We start from the raw sequence: 20,000 nt of genomic DNA, 5'->3' as shown, positions 1-20,000 counted from the left end.
CGCTTCTCTAATACACCGACATGACGACAGAGGAAATAATTCAGATGAGACAGAAACGCATTCTGAACTCTACTCACAGCAGCCCAGCTCGTCAGAGTTGTCGGAGCAGTCCGTGTTGTGGTCGCACTTCTTGTGTTTCCCGATGCACTGGCCGTTCGCACATCTGATCTGATCAGGTGGGCACCGAACTGCATGAATGAATAAAGCAGTGCTTACACACCAGGTTTTACGGCAAATGAGAACTACATCAAGGGGAAAGAGCCTAGTGGTACCTCTACACCAGGTTTTATGGTAAATGAGAACTACACCAAGGGGAACGAGCCTAGTGGTACCTCTACACCAGGTTTTATGGTAAATGAGAACTACACCAAGGGGAAAGGACCTAGTGGTACCTCTACACCAGGTTTTACGGTAAATGAGAACTACACCAAGGGGAAAGGACCTAGTGGTACCTCTACACCAGGTTTTATGGTAAATGAGAACTACACCAATGGGAAAGGACCTAGTGGTACCTCTACACCAGGTTTACGGTAAGTGGCCACTCCAGCCAGAGCTCTGATTCTCCTGTAAACAGGAAGGGGGAGGTTCCTGCGCCGGTTAGCGGTGAGCGGTTACCTTCGCACTTGTTCTCGTCGGAGCGGTCCTGGCAGTTGACCTCGCCGTTGCAGCGCAGGCTCATGTCGACGCACTGCCGGCTGTCGCACTGGAACTCGGAGTAGGAGCAGACGGGGCAGTCCCGCTCGTCGCTGCCGTCGTCGCACTCGGGGTATCCGTCGCAGCGCCACGCCTGCGGGATGCAGTCCACCTCCCCCGAGGCGCAGGAGAACTGCTCCGGAGAGCAGGTGGGGGGCTCTGGGGGGGGAACACCGAGGGGGGGGGACATCAGGGACCAGGGATCGCAGCGTGGGACGGGGTGTGCATAGTCACCCCGGAGAGCTTTAAAGCCACACGGGTCACAGTCGCAGATCGTTTGTGGTCCCTTTCAGCATCACTGACTCATTTGAGTCACTGATTGGCTAAAGAGTCCATACACCTTGTCCTCAAGGCCTCAAATGGCTTCTGATGGAAAGAAAACTACAAATACCAGCAGACACAGCAGCCCTCCAGGTTTGACACCCCAGTCAAAAAATGTAACTTTTTAAAAACTAATTGGATGCAGCTCTTTAATAATTAAACCAAACCTCATTAATCATGCTCTAATAGCTGTTGGGGAGTCAATATATATTTGAACATTTTTTAAAACCCACGTTTAAATTTCTGGCTAAATACAGGTTATAGGCGCCGTTAAGTAACACTTGTTTTGTGGGATCACTACTTAAACAGAAATACACTTCTGCTTTGGCTGTGCAAACGCCTGCGCGCTTTTAAGAGCGTGTATTCAGGGGCCATCTTGGCTCAGGCCGGGTCCCAGTCGACGGCTCGGGCCACAGACAGCACTTCAGCGCTCGCTGCTCTTTCACAGACATCTGCTGCGGTGGCGAACGGGCTCGCCGTGATTAAAGCCAGTGCGCAGAGACACACAGAAACCCGCGCGAGACTAAACACTTTAACCTCCCGCCCGCCGCCCCCCAGCGAGCCTCTCCACCCAGCGCTGCTGAGGCACAGTCACGCTGAGCACAGCACAGAGAGCGCTGCTGGTGCACAGTCACGCTGAGCACAGCACAGAGAGCGCTGCTGAGGCACAGTCACGCTGAGCACAGCACAGAGAGCGCTGCTGAGGCACAGTCACGCTGAGCACAGCACAGAGAACGCTGCTGAGGCACAGTCACGCTGAGCACAGCACAGAGAGCGCTGCTGAGGCACAGTCACGCTGAGCACAGCACAGAGAGCGCTGCTGAGGCACAGTCACGCTGAGCACAGCACAGAGAACGCTGCTGAGGCACAGTCACGCTGAGCACAGCACAGAGAACGCTGCTGAGGCACAGTCACGCTGAGCACAGCACAGAGAGCGCTCCTGGTGCACAGTCACGCTGAGCACAGCACAGAGAGCGCTGCTCTGCAGCCAGTTAGCATCCCGAGGGGGCGGGGCTTGACTGTGATGAGATGCAAGAGGCAGGGTTCACCACAGCACCAATGAGATGCAAGGGGCGTGGTTTTACTGTAATGAGATGCAAGGGGCGGAGATTCACTGCATGAGATGCAAGGGGTGGGGTTTCACTGTAATGAGATGCAAGGGGCGGAGATTCACTGCATGAGATGCAAGGGGTGGGGTTTCACTGTAATGAGATGCAAGGGGCGGGGTTGACCACAGCAGTAATGAGATGCAAGGGGGCGGGGCTTACCGCCGCAGGAGAGCTCGTCCTGCAGCAGCACCAGGTGGACCGGACAGGAGCAGCGCGTGGTGCCGTCGCCCTTGACGATGCAGATGTGCGAGCAGCCGCCGTTGTCGGAGGTGCAGGGGTGCTTGTCTGGGGGAAACGGAGGAGAGAGAACGTGAGTGACGAGACCCTCTCTCCGGGGCGGGGCGGTTAACAGACAGGGAACGCCGCGCGGTGGCTCACTGTAGTCGGCCATGTCGATCTCGCGCACGGCGTGGATGTCGCTCAGAGAGGCGATGCGGGCCTGGATCTTGGTCCGCCCCTCGCGCGTCGTCTTGTCGATGCGCTCGATCATCTGCTGCTGCCGGTCGATCCAGTACAGGTGGCTGCCGAACACCGTCAGCCCCACCGGCTGCAGGATGTTGGAGTCCTCGATCACGATCCGGTTGGCCCCTGCGGCACAGAAGGGGAGGGGGGAGGGGTCATTAACTGAGGGCAGACCGGCCAATGCGGGGACGAGAATTTTAAGGAAGGAAGGGCGGTTTTTTAGATAAGGGGGGAAAGTGACAGTCGCTGATTGGTCAAAAAATCACAAGTACATTATGGTACAAGTTGTAACAATCGCTGGTACAGCTGCTGAACTTGAAAAAAAAAGGTGTGGCATGAAAGGGGGAGGCCTCACTGTGCAGACGTGCGCATGTGTCTGTGCACGTGCACAACTACCCAATTATCAAAATATGCTGAAATCTGATACAACTACTTGGAAAAAAGTGGAATTTTATTTTTTTTAGAGATCCAGACTAAAATATTTGAGTCTAGACATACTTCACATTTGTAATATCTCAGTGAAAGATTTACGCGTCCCTTTGGGGTCAATTCTGACCAAAACAAACGAAGGAAGAGTCTGGAGACGGCCAGCGGAGTCGCACTCTGACTTCACAGGATCTTCTGCGGAGAGGTTTTTTTTTGGGGGGTGGGGGGGGGGGGGGCAGGGTGCAAATGTATTGCTGGTTAGAAGGCGGCCTCTGAGCCAAACTCCTTTTCCGGAGGGGGTTGTGGTATGGGGGGGGGGGGGCCGGTGGGTTAAAAATCCTCCCAGCCAAGAACACCCCCAACCACCACATCCCGTTGCTGCTATTTACAGCAGAGCGGTGGACACACATCTGCTGGGGAGGCTAATGACAGCCACCCGCATCACGGCCCCCGTCAGCCTAAATTTAGCCACCGCCCGGCTGGCCAATGGCGTGCCAGGATGCCGCGGCTGATCGGATCCATGGGATCCTCCATTTGTTACTTCTTTATTTTAGCCGTTCGATCGCCTGAAAGACCAAAGCAGACTGGGCCTCACTTCAGGACCAGGAGTGCGCAGAGTAATAATCTGGGGACTGTGTTTGTGTTACTCAGGAGTCACCCATAACACCCCCCCGCCCCCGCCCCCGCTCTAACCTCCCCCCCCCGCCCCCCGCTCTCCCTCCCCCCCCCCCCCCCCCCCCCCGCTCTCCCCCCCCCCCCGCCCCCGCTCTCCCTCCCCCCCCGCCCCGCTCCGACCGGAACGGTGGGCATTCCGCATTCCGTCGGGAGCGCGTGGGGCGCTGGAGAGGCACTGGAATGTGCTGAGTGTCAGCTCCACTTCACTGCACACACAGCTGCCTGCCGGCCAATCAGAGCACGGGAAAAAGGCACCCGCCCCCTCTGATTGGCCTACGCAGCCCCATGATGTCACCTCATTGGTGCCTGCTTCAAAATCTTCAGGGGCCGGGTCCCCAAGAAGGAGAAGATGTTGGCAAAACTAAAACAAGCTTAAAAACATGGGCTATTTCTCCTTACAGTTTGGTGCTGGAGACAAAAACAAGACCCATCCCAAAAAAGCCCTTCCCCCCCTAAACATTCACTGGGAAAAATAGAAAGGGAGAAAAAAACATGAATTTTCCACCACTAACGTTTTGGTTTTGTACAACCCCATGGAAAAACTTGAAATGACAATCAGCACATGGTCCAAACAGCACTGTTAAAAGAGGTTTCTTGTGTGTTTAAAATAAAAGGGAAAAAAAGTACAAACCTCACAAAAGCGGTAAACAGCACTTGGAAATAAGCAGCTGTGTTTGTTTACTGGGCACCGAGAGCAGCTGAGCTAGCATTTGGGGGCTATCCCACAATGCCCTGCACATGACGAGAACCAGTCCAGGAGACGTGACAAAACCCAAAGCCCCGCACAGTCCCAGCTCTGGGGGATTAACACTCACAAGTTTTGGTTTGTCTGTTTTTATCCTCGCTTTCCCCCAACATTTTCCTGCCCAGCTGGGCTAGTCAACGTATTTTTAAAACTTCATTCTGCGGCCTTGGTGGTGAGAGGGGCAGGGGGGTGAGGGGTAGGGGTTAGGGTTAGGCATTTATTGCGCGTGGTTTTTTTATTTGTGAGCTTGGCTGTTCTTCATTTCTTTTCAGAGGAAATAAAGAACCTCCCGTTGCCACTACCTGTGACTCAGAGGGAGGGGGGTGGGTTAGGCTGGGGGGTTTTGGGGGCAGGTATCTGAGACGTGGGCGGGACGGCGGGGCGCTCACCGGACAGGTCGCTGCTCTCGATGCGGCGCAGGTCCGAGTCCACCCAGAACAGCTTGTCCACCTGGTTGTCGATGGCCAGGGCGACGGGCTTGCCCAGCCCGCTGAAGAACAGCACCTCCCGCTCCGTCCCGTCCAGCGCCGCACGCTCGATCTTGGGCGAGCGCTCCTGCAGGTTGGTGAAGTACATGTACCTGCGGACAGAGGGGGCACGGGTCAGAGCACGCACCTGGGACACACCTGGAACACACCTGGAGTCTATTAGCTGACAACAACTGGAGCAGGTACACTGTCACAGTCTGCTATTACTCAGTTACTGTTCCATTATGCAGTTACTCTATTACTCTAGTACAATAGTATGCTAGAACTCTGCCAGTACTCATAGTTACTCTGCCATTGCTCAGTTACTCTATTACTCACAATGACCTGGGAAAACCCAGCCTACTTACCTTACAGGTACAGGTGCGAACGCTACACATGAAAGCACAGCCAGCCTACTGCACAGGAAGGGTCTGTGTGTGCGTATGCATACGTGTATGTGTGTGTGTGTGTGCGCGCGTGAGCGGGACAGGCGCAGGACTCACCCCCTCTCGGGGTTGACCACGATGGCGCGGGGCTTGTCGTGCTCCCCGCGCAGGACCACGCCCACCCGCTGCCCGTCGGTGCGCGTGACGTTGATCACGTTGGTGGCCTCGCTGGTCCAGTAGATGTAGCGGCTGTAGATGTCGATGCTGAGGTCATAGGGCTGCAGGCCCAGGCTGCCCGCCGTGCTGGACACCACCGTCATGCTCTGGGGGGGGGCAGGGGAAGGGGGGGGTCAGCGATGGACCACAGCCAGGAACCCTAGCACTTCAAAAGGCCTCTTTCAAGGACGCCACTGGTAAAATACGTCTCAGACCTGACGAAGTTAAAACAGCATGGCGCACCTGACCACTTTAAACAGGGATAACCAGGCGCTTCGCAAAACAGAATACAGGTGCACAACAAATTCACTCGAGCTTGGATTTCAAGTTTGGACGCACGTCTCACGGAAAGTTCAGCGAGAGAACGGCAGGGCGGGGTACCTGGTTGCCGTCCTCCTGGGAGCGGCGGATGGCGTTCTGCTTCAGGTCGATCCAGTACAGGTGCTTGTCCAGCGGGTGGTAGTCGATGGCCCGCACGTTGCGCAGGCTGTGGATGGGCAGGATGATGTCGGGGCTCTGCTGCTCGTCCATCACCATGCGGTTAATGGCCGTCTTCTGGCTGAACAGCAGGAAGGACGTGGGAGCTGGGGGGGGGGAGGAGGGGGGGGGGTGTCTGATTAAAAAGTCGCTATCTGTCACACCAAGGGGGATATAACGCATCTCAGCCTCCTCCCTGCCTCCCCTAACCCCGCCCCCTCTCTCCCTGTTGCTGCTGACAAGGCCCCTCCCCTAACCCTGCCGCCCCCCTGCCGCGGCCGATGAGGCCCCTCCCCTAACCCCGCGAGGCCCCTCCCCTAACCCCGCGTGGCCCCTCCCCTAACCCCGTGAGCCCCTCCCACTCACGGCTGCAGGTCTTGTTGTCGGCGTTGAGCGAGTAGTGGGCGGGGCAGCCGCACACGTAGCTGCTGACGGGCACGGCCAGGCACAGGTGGGAGCAGTGGCCGTTGGTGGAGGCGCAGGCGTTCCAGCCGCCCTGGCGGGACGAGTGGAACACCAGGATGTCCATCACGTAGTCCAGGTGGCCCTGGATGACCGTGCGGTTCTGCCCGCTGGTCTTGTTGGCGCGCTCGATGCTGCGCTGGCTCCAGTCCGTCCAGTAGATGTAGTCCTGGTACTGCGTGAGGCCGAAGGGGTGCGGCAGGTCGTCCGCGATCACCTCCCGCTCCTGGCCTGCGTGCGCGAAAGCGAGTAACATCCGCGAGTCAGGCAGGAGAGTTAACAGCCACACGCTCCATACCGCCGCAGACAGCTTTATTACTTCCTGCCTCTCCACCCAAGCCAATGTGGGCAGAGCGCTCTGGTGCAAGACGGCTGCCGGGCAGTACCCAGGTGCACGCACTGGGTGGTGGTGGGGGTGGGGGTGGGGGGGGGGGGCAATTCCCCCCCCCCCCTTAATGCGAATTGCTCCGGCTTCTCATAAAAGCACATAAACACAACTCCATTATCTTCACTAATATTACTAAACCTAACTTCTGTGAGCAAAAACAAAAAAAAAATCTCATACCAGTGAGATTCACCACTGAGGGCTATCTACCCCTCCCCCTCCCCCTCCTGTAACATACCCCTATAAGCTGATATGACTGCGAGCCTTGGGCACGCTCAGTGCGTAAGCGTGATATAACAGCGCTATTTGGCTTTAGCCTGTTCCACAGCAGAGCTGGGCACTGGGCTGGAACCTCTGGCCCAAACCGAAGCCACATGAGCAGCGAGAGCGTTGTGTTCCACACCCTGGCGTCTGAGGCCCGTGGAGCGGCTCTCTGGAGCTCCTAATTGAGAACACGTTGGGTCTCTGTGAGTCTGTACCTCACACACAGGGAACGCGTAATCAAACCTGACTGGACCGCAGAACCACGCCGCTCGCCGACAGCCACGCAGAGCCCGCGGATTCTCTTTCTCACAGGAGAGAGAGAGAAAGGACACAAACAGAGGAGGACTGCAGGAATGTCAACCCAGAGTCTGCGTCATACGGAATTACCCACAATGCACTCCGGGGTCTGCTGTTTCCACTGCCGCAGTGAGTCGTGCCATCTACTGCTGTGTGCTTTCAATTCACTGCTTTTTTTTGTTGACTGTTACTTTTGAATTCAAACCACTTAATTCTGTTATTTCATTTATCATGACGCATTCACTTGCCCCCCCCACATGTTTGTTCAGATTGACAAGCGATAAAGGCGGGACCACGGCTGTGATTCTGGTTTGCTGTGGCAATCTGTACCATGCATATTTCATGCCAATAAAGCACACTGAATTGGGGAAAAAAAGTACATTGAGAGAGGGGGAGAGGGAGAGAGAGAGGGAGAGGGGGAGAAAGAGAGAAAGAGAAAGAGAGGGACAGAGAGAGGAGAGAGAGGGATTTAAGGGCTCACCCAGCATGTTGGACGACTCGATGAGCGTGGTGTCCAGGTCGGTCCAGTACAGCCGCCGCTCGGCGTAGTCGATGGTCAGGCCGTTGGCCCGTCCCACGTTGGGCACCAGGGTGATGCGGCCCGTCCCGTCCATGGCCGCGCGGTCGATTTTGGGCTTGCCCCCCCACTCGGTCCAGTACATGAAGCTGAAATGCGATTGGATAAAAGCAATTACAAAAAAATAAATAATTCAACGCTAGATTCAAATGATTTAAAGGTGTCCCTGTAATACTGGATATCTGCTCCTGTGTGCAATAGATTTCGAACGGCAAACCATGGCTAAAAGAGATCATTCTCATAAGCAGAGCTGTAGCGCCCCCTGTGGGTGAGCGCTGAAACCGGGCCCTACCCCTCGGCCGGGTCCAGAGCCAGAGCTCGAGGGCTGTCCAGGTCCTTCCACACCAGGACCTGCCGGTGCTGCCCGTCCAGCTTGGCCACCTCGATGCGGTTGGTCCCGGTGTCGGCCCAGTACAGGTTCTTCCCCAGCCAGTCCACCGCCATGCCCTCTGGGTAATCCAGGCCGAACTCCACCACGTGCTCCAGCGCACTGCCATTCATGAAGGCCCTGCTGATGGTCTGCACAGGAAACACAGGAACACACCGCTCAGTCAGACAGACAGACAGGAAACACGCAGAGGAGAGCGGAGGAGGGTAAGGATCCGGGGTGCGTGTGTGAGAGAGAGAGAGAGAGAGAGGGCTGCCTGTGGGTTCTCTTCAGTACAACTAATTACCTTCTAATATTTGGATTTCTATTCTTAAGAAGAAAAAAAAAGCTGGAAGATTTAAAATTTGACTTTGATATCAGGTCTCCCCTTCCCTCCACTCTGCAAATATAATCATTAAAAGAAGAAGGGGAAGGAAAAAAAAACGCACAAAAGCAAAAAGAGGCTGCGTGTGAGCGAGCGAGCGAGGAGAGAGAGCAGATAAAGCCCTCATCCAGCAGCCGGAGAGAGAGAGAGAAACAGAGAGAGTCAGTTTATTTCCAGACGGGGGCTCACTGGAGCCCCTTACTCAGCCCGGCTGCGGTGGGGGAGGGGGGGGCACCAGCGGGGGGGGGCAGCGCGTTCCCCTCACCTTCAGCGTGATGTCGGTCCAGTAGATGCGGTTGTCGGTCACGTCGAAGTCGAGGGCGGAGGCCTCCTTGACGCCGGTGAGCGGGATGGCCACGTTGTTGTTGTTGGTCTCCAGGGAGATGCGGCGGATGTCGGTGTGGCGGGAGAAGAGCAGGAAGGCCTCGGGCACGATGCAGGTGCTCAGGTCCCCGATCAGCTCCAGGCCGATGGGGCAGGCGCACTGCACGCCCTGCGGCCGGAACAGGCACAGGTGGCTGCAGCCGCCGTTGTTCTCCGCGCACGGGTTCGTGCCTGGGGGGGGGGGGCGGAGCGCACACCAAAAACACATTCAGATTCAGAGACTAATCGCCCAATCAGGAGGCAGAAGTGCAGGTTCAAAACGGGTTAACTAAACCAGCAGACCGCAGATCCCTGGCGTAAGTAGCCAGGACTGTTTACGGCTGCCAGGGAGGACAGATTCAGAGATCACACCGGGGAGACGACCAATGAGTGACTGCGCACTGCCTGACTGACAGCACACCCAGCGAATAACATACTCCTCCCACTTGTGGGGACCTAGATCCCGCCCCCTCCCTCACCAAATACAATGTGACTGCACACAGTGAAGCCCGGCAGTGCTCCTCCCGTGAGGACACAGGCTGCGGACTCGGGGGACGCTCACCGAAGGTCTTGTGCACGTAGGTGGCCTTGAGGCCCATGAGGTCGGGCAGCTGGTCGATGATGACCTCACGCTCGGCCGAGCGCTTGTGCACGCGCTCGATGCTCCGCCTCTGCCAGTCGGTCCAGTACACGAAGTCGCCCAGCAGCGTGAAGCCGAAGATGTGGGGCAGCTTGTCCTCCACCAGCGCCCGCCGCCCCGTCCCGTCCATGTCCATCACCTGCGCCGCAAACACCACAGCTTTGGAGAACACGCGGGGCCAAGATCCTGGATGCTGATTGGCTACCCAGGCTTCCGAACATCTCACCAGAACATTCACACATCATTCTGAATATTCACACATCATTCTGAACCAGTACCACTGCACCTTCCACCAGGACGGACATCCAAAAACAATACGAAACATTCACTGTACCCCTCTGTGTCCTTCATTGTAAAAGGGTAAATATTCACAGCATGTGCAGGAGTGGGACCTGGATACGTGAGTTTGGATAGTAACAGAACTCACACGCACACACGCACACGCGCGCGCGCACACGCACACGCACACGCACACGCACACGCACACGCACACGCACACGCACACGCACACACACACGCACACGCACACGCACACACACACGCACACGCACACGCACACACACACACACACACACACACACCATTCCTGTGCCCTGGGGCCCAAGAGGAACACAGGCCTCAAAATGAGGAACTTCAAATGTGCTCTGGCTGCAGCAGAGGAAGCCAAGAGGGACAGCTTCCCAAATAATCACGGAAACTAAAGCCCTTTCTGCAAGATGGAGCCTCTCTCAGTAACCTCACCCAACGCACAGGCCGCTGCCTCTCTCTCTCTCTCTGGCATCTCTGCACTCCTGAAATACTACACTCAAATATATTTTCACCCCCCCCCCCCCCTTACCCCCACCAGGAATACTTTTCTGGGTTACATTTCTGGCCGAATGGTGCAGTTTTTATTGTTTCCAGACGTTTCTGAGCCACTAGCTGGAGTTGTATCTTATTTGTTTTTTAAGCTGGAAGGCCTGCCCTCGGTCCAGTTGAGCTCACCAGAGTGTTTGGAATAATCCGGAGTAAAGTGGGGACTGCAGAAACTGCAATACCTTCAGTTTCTCCCCAAATTCCAACACAGGATCAAGACCACTCAACTGTGACAATTCACCATCTACTAACCATCATACTAACCCAACCATTTATCCCATTGTATTCTAGAACTGCAGTCAACATCACGCACACACTCTCTCTCTCACACACACATGCACGTACGCACACACACACACATATATATACACACACACACACAAACACAAACATGCTTGGACGCACACCATCTCTCTCTCTCTCTCTCACCCACACACACACACCATCCTCTCACACACACACATACACACACCATCCTCACACACACACACACACACTCAATATCCTCTCTCTCTCTCACACACACACACATCCTCTCACACACACATACACACACCATCCTCACACACATACACACACACACACACACACACACACAATATCCTCTCACACACACACACACGGCTGAGGGCCTGTGCTGGTTTGGAAGCCCAGGCCACACTGTGGTGTTGGTTTCACATTCTGGGGCTATTCTAAACAGAGCAGACCACAGCTGCACAGAGGCAGCAATAGGAACCAGATGTGGGCTTCACCACAAACACCACCTCAGAGCAGAGAGAGTCAGGGGACGGTCCCAAACCCCCCCACACCTCCCACCCCCCATCCCAAACACCACCTCAGAGCAGAGAGAGTCAGGGGACCGTCCCAAACCCCCCCATCCCAAACACCACCTCAGAGCAGAGAGAGTCAGGGGACCGTCCCAAACCCCCCCATTACCACCACCCACCCGCCCATCTCAAATACCACCTCAGAGCAGAGAGTGTTAGGGGACCATCCCAAATCCCCCCACACCCCCCCCCCCAAAACACCACCTGAGAGCAGATGAAAAAGCCACACAGAACAAGTGTTAAGAAAGAAGACATCCACAGCTACCCAGTGAGACTCGGGTGTTATTTACAGCACTGACTTGCTTTCATGTCATTAGCATTAATGTGCTTTACTCAGCACTGGTGAGTAAGCAGAGGGAGCCGCAGTAAAAGCCCTGGACACAGAGCGGCGTGGCTGCCAGCGCTCCCCCGCGTGTGTAATTAAAGCTTATTATGGGTAACAGGAAGTCTGGCCCCGAGCCCCTGGCAACGGTCACCGCTAACAACACGCACTGCGGTACCAGCCAAGGGCAGGAGAGCACTGTACTGCACGCAGCAGGGGGTTCAGCAAGACCATGGCTGAACACATCATGTGTTCATACGGGCGTTCAGCAAGACTATGGCTGAACACAGCAGGGTGTTCATAAGGGCGTTCAGCAAGACCATGGCTGAACACATCAAGGGTTCATAAGGGTGTTCAGCAAGACTATGGCTGAACACATCAGGGTATTGAGCAAGACTATGGCTGAACACAGTGTGTGCTTATAAGGGTGTTGAAGACTATGGAAGAACATCATGTCCTCATAAGTGTCTTGAGGAAGACTATGGCAGAGCAAATCATGTGTTCATAAGGGGGTGGAGGAAGACCAGGGTCGTGCCCCTCACCTCTATCTTGTCGGTCTTGGCGTCTCCCCAGTAGATCTTGCTCTCAGCGTAGTCCAGCGCCAGGCCGTTGGGCCAGCCCAGGGAGGTGTTGACCATCACCACGCGGTCCGTGCCGTCCAGAGCCGCCCGCTCGATCTTGGGGATCTCGCCCCAGTCCGTCCAGTACATGTACCTGCAGAACAGGAAGTGATGTCAGAGGGATGGGAACACTGAGGTGACATTAAAGTCGCAAATAATAATTCAGAGTAATTCAGCAACAGAGAGCTCCTTATGCTACACTGCTGCCCAGGTTAAACCTCAGAGAAAACACACACAGACACGCCTTACTTAAAACAGTTACCACAAATACTCAGACTGGCCTTTTTTATTTTATTTGTTTTTTCAGTATCATTTTCAGACAGCGTGCCTTTTCAGTGGCGTGTTCTCTGTTATCTCTCGTTTTCTCAAAGCGTTTCCCCACTATGCATTTGGTGAGTCACGACTGTGAGATGAGGCCCTTTGTCACGTTCTGACAGCATCACGCCGTGTTTCTATCGCTAATCGCACAGGAGCGACGCGTCTGACGCGCTGACCTTCCCGTGCGGGCGACGCGCCGGCCGATAAGGGCTAAGCGCTAACGCTAACGCATCCCCGGGATTCTGCCGCGTTCTCAGGCATGTGGAAATTCAGGTCTCAGCGAATCAAAAGCAGACATTCCAGCGCTCGGGGTTTTCTCCCACGCTCCACTGCGCCCACAGACTCCGCCCCCGGCGCCGCGCGCTGTGACGCACACGGACGGACGGACGCACGCGGCGGGATACCCAGCATGCCCCCCGGTCGCTGTCGCTCACAGCTGACGGAGCGGGGCAGCCGTATCCGAACCCCGTCATCAGCGGCTGGGTGCTCGCGGGGAGGGGGGGACGCCTGTTACCCCAAAGCTCTCATTGTCCCGTGTGACAGGCAGGTCCAGAGGGAGCCAGCGGAATACACAGGGCTGGCAGGGCTCCAGCTAATACCCCCCCCCCCCCCCCACACCTTCCCCCACTCGCTGTCTGAGTGAGGAATGAAGTCCAGCCACTCTGACTCACTGACAGACAGCGTGACAGGCCCCGCCCAGCCCGCAGTCGGCCCCTCCTATTGGTTGAGATTAGAAACAACTGCAGCCGGGGCCCCGACCTACACTGATCTATTTAAGGTGAGGAAACCATGACGACGGCAGCTGCACGTTCTCCGATTCATTTCCTCACGCAGTGACTGCAGCAGGAGCACCCAGAGAAAGCGGGCCCATACCCGCCCAAATCTGCCTGTACCCGCCCGTGCCCGCCCGTATGCACCCGTGCCCGCGCCGGCGCATACCCACCCTGCCACGGGGTCCAGCGCGATGGCGCGGGGCTCGTCCAGGTCCTCGGACACCAGGATCTTGCGCATGGTGCCGTTGAGGCGGGTGACCTCGATGCGGTCGGTGCCGGTGTCGGTCCAGTACAGGTTGCGGGCGACCCAGTCCACGGCGATGCCGTCGGGGTGGCTGACCTGCGAGGTCACCACCAGCTGCCCGTCGGCGCCGTCCAGGCGGGCGCGGCGGATGGCCCGCACCTCGTCGTCCGTCCAGTACACCAGCCCCTCCACCGGGTCGTAGTCGATGGCGATGGCGTGCCGGATGTCCTCCGCCTTCAGGACGATGTCGGTGAAGTCGGGCGTGTCCAGCGAGATGCGCCGGAGGTCCGTCCGCCGCGCCAGGAGCAGCAGCTGGGTGGCGCCTGCACGGGAGACACAGGGGCATTATGGGTAACGGCACCAAGCGACCCGAGCAGGCAGAGGAATAGCACGCAGTAGAGACAGAGGAGGACGGGTAGGTTAGACTTACAGTCACACAAAAATATCAATACGTACGAATGCCACAGAGACTCTAACAAAGGAAGGAGCCGTGGGTGTGGGTGTCCCCGTCCACTCTGACACCCACATTCCCTTCTGTGTGAGGGGACGGGGGGACGGGGGGACAGGGCAGGGGGGCAGCTCTGTACCCTCAAACCCTCCTGATGAACCCCTCTTTGAAGAATTCAATCAGGATCCACTTTGAGTAATCAGGCATGACCAACGCTGCCTCTCCCCCATACAGGCCCCCCCCCACAGGCCCCCACCCCATCAGATGGGCCGGTGCTGGACAACAAAGGGCACCCCCACCCCCCCCACCCCCCACCCCCAGCACCCAGACCCCCATCCTCCCGCTGGTGGTAGCAGAGCCTGAAAGCCTTTCAAACGCTGGAGCAGAGGAGCCCTCAGCACCTCCTGCACCTCCAGCCAACGCAGCCCGTCTGATCGCCACGACAACGGCTCGCGATCCACACGTCACGCACAGCCTCAATCAATCTATCAATCAGTCAGTCAGTCAGTCAGTCAGTCAGTCAATCAACAGACCAATCGGCCTTGATTTCTGTATCCTGCCTTTTACAGACAGGCTGTCACACAGGCCTATTCGCCCAGAATCTACAGCTCCCCCACAAAACGAGCCCAGGTAGGGACTGAGCCCTTAACAGGTGACCAGTCCTGTGAAATCGCAGTGTTCAGCCGGCAGGGAACGCGGTCCGTCCCACAGACAAGTACCCCAACGCGGCTGAGCGGGGCAGCTTAACACAGCCTCTGTGCAAAGGACAGAAACCCAGCACACCTTCGTCACATCTGCCCCACGTTAGCTGACCGATAAGCACAGGCAGAGAGATCAGAACGACTTCATATAACCCTCCGCCTCCTTCTGATTGGCCGCTCCGGAAGGGCAGGGTTAGGGTTAGGACACAGCCGTGTGCATACAGCAGCTAACAAATTGGCGGCGTTCTCCATGTGCAGTTAGACGCCTCCGTCCGCCATTGTCTGCCCGGTGGGCGGGGCTGAGCGGAGGGCCAAACAATACCCATAATTCAGTTCTCAGGGCTCGGCCCGGACGGCCTGCGCCACGGCCAGGCCCTGAAATTCCGCTCAAATTCACCCCAACAGACGCTTCAGACGCAAAAGGTTTAACACGTCCTTTCACAAACATTCAGGCGCATCGCTGAATGCTGTCAGGCAGGTTTTTAAAAAGAAATAAGCACATAAACGATGTAACATTAAAAATGGCAGATTTTGGAATTGTAAATGTCACTCGTAATATTTTTCATTCTGCCACATTCTATGGGTGCAAGTGGCAATAATTTACAGTCATCTACAAATGCGAGAATCCCAATTTGAAAACAAAGTACAAGTTTGATTTTTGTGGAATTCTTTGGAATTGTTTTTTTTTTTTGTGAAAGTAACCAGGAGAGGAAGGGAAGAGGAGGGCAGAAAAGAGAGAGGGATGAAGAAAAGCAGGCGGTGAAAGGGGCATTGTGCGCAGTTACACATGTGACCACCACCGACAAAAGCCCCCCACCCCCCCACCCCCCCACCACAGAGCGAGAGTGGGGGGGTGCAGGGGGGTGTTTAGGGGGCACTGAAACAAAACGAGGACACAGAGGACAGGGGGAACAGAGAGTGCCCAAGTATCCGCACAGCCGAGCAACAAACCTGCATCGCCACGGCAACCGCAGGGCGGCCCCCGTCACCTTTGGCTGCGGGGACCATCAATCAGAGATAACATGGGGGCGGGGCTCCTGAAACAGGCCACGCCCCCTCTCCCCCAAAGTCATCTGTTTCTCCTCAAGTCCACCGACAGACCAGAGAGGCAACATGACTCCTGACACATCCAAAAACCCAGAGGTACAGTTACAGCCCAACACTCCCCAACGCAGGACAGCTCAACTGCCAGAAAACATCCTATGGGCTTCCTTCTTTTTTTAAACCTCCGCACATACATTTTATTTATCATAATAAACAGATCACCCAGAAAAATAACCATACAACTGACCTTACTAAAGCACAGAAATTGGCCAACCGTATGTTTTTTTTAATATAATAAAAAAATATATATTTTTTTTTAAGTGTGGTTCCGGTAATTTCTGTTGTCAACAGATCCACCAGCAAGGAAACTGAAACAACCGGACATACCAGCTTTCCGAATACATTCTAAGAAATTCAGCGGAAAAACTCTTCTACAGTTCTACGGAACCGTCAAAATAGAAGCCGTTGGCGATTTAGTTCCTTATTGCTAAACTGCGGGACCGCTGATGTTTTCACAGAACGGCTCGAGATGTTTTTGATACATTGATACAAGTTCTGGTTAAAATGGCGCCTCCCCCCCCCCCTTACAGAACAGAAACATGCACTTGGAAACGAGAACTGAAGCCGTTCACAGCTCACGACACGCGAAGCGATTCAGGAGGACGAACTCCTGGAAATACGGCTGCGTTTGCGCAACAGCTGTGTGCTCAAAGCCGGCGCTGAACGCAGCGACTGCGCAGCTCAGAGGCGTTTCGCTTCACTGTGAGCAGCGACTGCGCAGCTCAGAGGCGTTTCGCTTCACTGTGAGCAGCGACTGCGCAGCTCAGAGGCGTTTCGCTTCACTGTGAGCAGCGACTGCGCAGCTCAGAGGCGTTTCGCTTCACTGTGAGCGCGGGAGAGAGCCGCCAACGCGTTCAGACGGCCCGCGCCCGCGCCGCGGAGTCACGCGAGGTCACTCCTGCGCTCGGCCAGCGAGACGCTTAAAGAGAAACCCACAATCAGCGGGGGGCAGAAAAACACACTTCTGCGCTCATAACAAGACTGACAAAATCCGACAAAAGAACAGAACAGCCTCCCGTAGAGAACGGAGGAGCAGCAGAGACAGTATTTCTGCAGAGAGGGCAGCAGGAAGCAGGCCAAATTCCAATATGCAGAAGCAGAGGAGGTTATTTGGCAGAAAGGGCAGTTCAGAGGGTAGGACAGGGAAGACATTTTACTCCAGTAAAGAGAGGGGCAACAGATATCTAGCAGAGAAGTAGAGGATCTGATAGAGGACAGGGGGAGCAGAGATAGTATTTGTGTACAGAGATGACAGCAGTGCAGCAGGTAGCAGGGCAGCAGAGATAGTATTTGTGTACAGAGATGACAGCAGTGCAGCAGGTAGCAGGGCAGCAGAGATAGTATTTGTGTACAGAGATGACAGCAGTGCAGCAGGTAGCAGGGCAGCAGAGATAGTATTTGTATTATGAGATGACGGCAGTGCAGCAGGAAGCAGTAGAGACTCACCCTCTCTGCAGGTCCTGTGGTCGTCCAGCAGCTGCACGCCGGTGGGGCAGGCGCACTGGTAGAAGGGCTTCACAGGGGAGAGCAGACACAGGTGCGAGCAGCCGCCGTTCTTCAGCATGCAGGGGCTGGTCGCCGCTGGAAACGGAGGCAGGAACAGAACCCCGGTCACACACACAGACAAACACACACCTCACTTACACACACATACTCACACACACACACACAGGCGCAGCGACACACCACAGTGCTGAAGACAGCTCCAGCTCAAGCGCACAGCACAGCGTTTACACAGGAGCGGTGAGGACACACACACCCTACTGCAGTAAACGTGCGCGCAGAGGAAGCTGCACGGCGACAGGAAACAGCCGGACTGCTCTCCCCCGGCCCCCGGTGTCCTTTTACTGGGGCACAAACAGCCCAGCGGATCCATGTCAGCAGCAAACTTCCTGAAACAGGACACCTCAGTGCTCCCACTGTTGTGTGTCTCTTCAGTGTGGAGGTTATACCTACAGGTCCCGTGTGAGGGCGGGGGGTAGGGGGGGGTTTGGGGTTTCAGTCTGGTATGCTTTAAAAATAGAGAGCCTAAGAGCCTGGGCGGTCCGGACCGGAAGAGAGAAGACGGGGAAATGTCACGCACTCCGTCAGCGTAGCGTTGGGCGCTCCCCCATCCCCTCACACAGTTAAAAAGAACATGCTGGAAAACCGGAGCGTGAGCCCCGTGAGTGGGCGGGGCCAGCGCTCTGCGTGCCGTGAGTGGGCGGGGCCAGCTCTCTGCGTACCGTGAGTGGGCGGGGCCAGCTCTCTGCGTACCGTGAGTGGCGTGTCATGTGACGCGGCGTGCTGAATGGGGCCGTCGCTGGCAGCCTGAGCACAGCAGGGCGACTGCGTCCTCCCTCACACGCTCTGGGTGAACCTGAGGCTGTTTCAGTTCTACCTGTGTGACCTCGCCTTCAACTGCAGCTCACACACCTCACTTTCACCTCCTCACACACCTCACTTTCCACCTCCTCACACACCTCAGTTTCACCTCCTCACACACCTCACTTTCACCTCCTCACACACCTCACTTTCACCTCCTCACACACCTCACTTTCACCTCCTCACACACCTCACTTTCACCTCCTCACACACCTCACTTTCCACCTCCTCACACACCTGTTTCACCTCCTCACACACCTCACTTTCACCTCCTCACACACCTCAGTTTCACCTCCTCACACACCTCACTTTCACCTCCTCACACACCTCAGTTTCACCTCCTCACACACCTCACTTTCACCTCCTCACACACCTCACTTTCACCTCCTCACACACCTCACTTTCACCTCCTCACACACCTCACTTTCCACCTCCTCACACACCTCACTTTCACCTCCAAACTGTGCCAGCAATTAAACAGCATATATTTACCCCCACTGATGAAGCTTTCCCACTTCAGTAACCCTAAACCATAAAACTATTTAAATCATAAAAACGATTAAAAAGAGTAACTTAAATATTTTTCAGTGCTCTGAATTCCTAAAAATGGAATGGATAACCCCCCAGCCCCCTCCCCTCCCCGTGCGGGACGTCCCACACAAGCAGGTCTCTGTGGGCCGTGGGAGTGGGGCCTGCAACCTGAGGCCTACGCCAGGGCGGGCCCCCAGTCCGGCACGGCTCTCCCCCCCCCCACCATCGCGGATTCCCCGCATTCTGGGGGGGGGGGGGGGGGGGGGGGGGGGGAGGGGGGGGGGGGGGGGGGGGGACACAGGGCCCTTTGTGTCCCGGCCCGCTGGGGGGAGCAGCAGCAAGGTGATTGTGCTCTAATGGCTTCTGAAGAGCAGCATCGGTGCACAAAAACCCCACAAAAACACGCACTGCTTCGCCCTCAGAAACAACAAAAATGCCCAGGGAGGAGAGGCAGGAAGCTGCTCCTCCTGCATAACCGAGCCAGGTGCAGAGTCTGTGTGTGTCTCCCCCAGGGCTGAGGCCAGGCAGGATGGACTCAGGATGCACTGAGACGGGGGGTACAGTGGTGCTGGTCATGGACGATCAAATAAGAGAGAACAGCACCAGAGATGGCCAATCACTAGGGAGACCCTTGTGAAAGTCAACGGGCCTGTGTGATCGGTTGCTGTGCTAGTGACAGGTGCGGGGCAGGTGCGTGATTGGCTGCAGCTGTGCGCGGCTGCGCTGTGATTGGCCTACCCAGGGGCTGTCGGTTCTGGCTGAAGACGTGGATGTCCATGGGGGAGAAGATGTTGGTGTGCACCTCGCGCCGGTCCTCGCCCGTGCCCTTGTGGCAGGAGTGGATGGAGTGCGTGTTCCAGTCCGTCCAGAACAGCGTGTCCTCGCTCAGCGTCAGGGCGAAGGGGTGAGGCAGGGAGCCTTTCACTACCACCTCCCTGTGAGCACACACACACAGGCACGCGCGCACGCACACACACACACACAGGCACGCACACACATATACACAAGCACGCGCGCACGCGCGCACACAAACACAAACAGACAGAAACAGGAGATAACCATTATAAACCATTCTAGAGGCAATACTAAACAATCTATTTTAGTATTGGGTCAGGCAGAAGGGGAGTGGGACAGTAATAGGGTAAGGGGCAGAGGGGTGCGGTAAAGCTGAGAGAT

General features: G+C 56.1%; 1 protein-coding gene across 1 annotated transcript in view; it reads right to left on the bottom strand.

Moving 5' to 3' along the window:
* lrp6 (low density lipoprotein receptor-related protein 6) overlaps positions 1–20,000 on the bottom strand; it is a 48,027-nt gene that overhangs the window by 7,810 nt on the left and 20,217 nt on the right. Inside the window, exons 4-19 of the mRNA XM_035401882.1 lie at positions 19,563–19,759; positions 17,376–17,510; positions 13,603–13,999; positions 12,264–12,435; positions 9,640–9,856; positions 8,980–9,269; positions 8,255–8,481; positions 7,867–8,051; positions 6,344–6,670; positions 5,882–6,084; positions 5,402–5,607; positions 4,821–5,011; positions 2,502–2,711; positions 2,283–2,408; positions 616–852; positions 78–188 (exon numbers count right to left, since the gene is read on the bottom strand). Of these exons, the coding sequence (XP_035257773.1) occupies positions 78–188; positions 616–852; positions 2,283–2,408; positions 2,502–2,711; positions 4,821–5,011; positions 5,402–5,607; positions 5,882–6,084; positions 6,344–6,670; positions 7,867–8,051; positions 8,255–8,481; positions 8,980–9,269; positions 9,640–9,856; positions 12,264–12,435; positions 13,603–13,999; positions 17,376–17,510; positions 19,563–19,759 (3,431 nt within the window). The remainder of the gene's footprint in view (positions 1–77; positions 189–615; positions 853–2,282; positions 2,409–2,501; positions 2,712–4,820; positions 5,012–5,401; positions 5,608–5,881; positions 6,085–6,343; positions 6,671–7,866; positions 8,052–8,254; positions 8,482–8,979; positions 9,270–9,639; positions 9,857–12,263; positions 12,436–13,602; positions 14,000–17,375; positions 17,511–19,562; positions 19,760–20,000) is intronic.

The sequence above is a fragment of the Anguilla anguilla genome, chromosome 19 (assembly GCF_013347855.1).
Source record: "Anguilla anguilla isolate fAngAng1 chromosome 19, fAngAng1.pri, whole genome shotgun sequence".
NCBI classification, from domain to species: Eukaryota; Metazoa; Chordata; class Actinopteri; order Anguilliformes; family Anguillidae; genus Anguilla; species Anguilla anguilla.
Note: the sequence above shows the minus strand (reverse complement) of the source record. Positions and strands in the feature narration are given on the sequence as shown.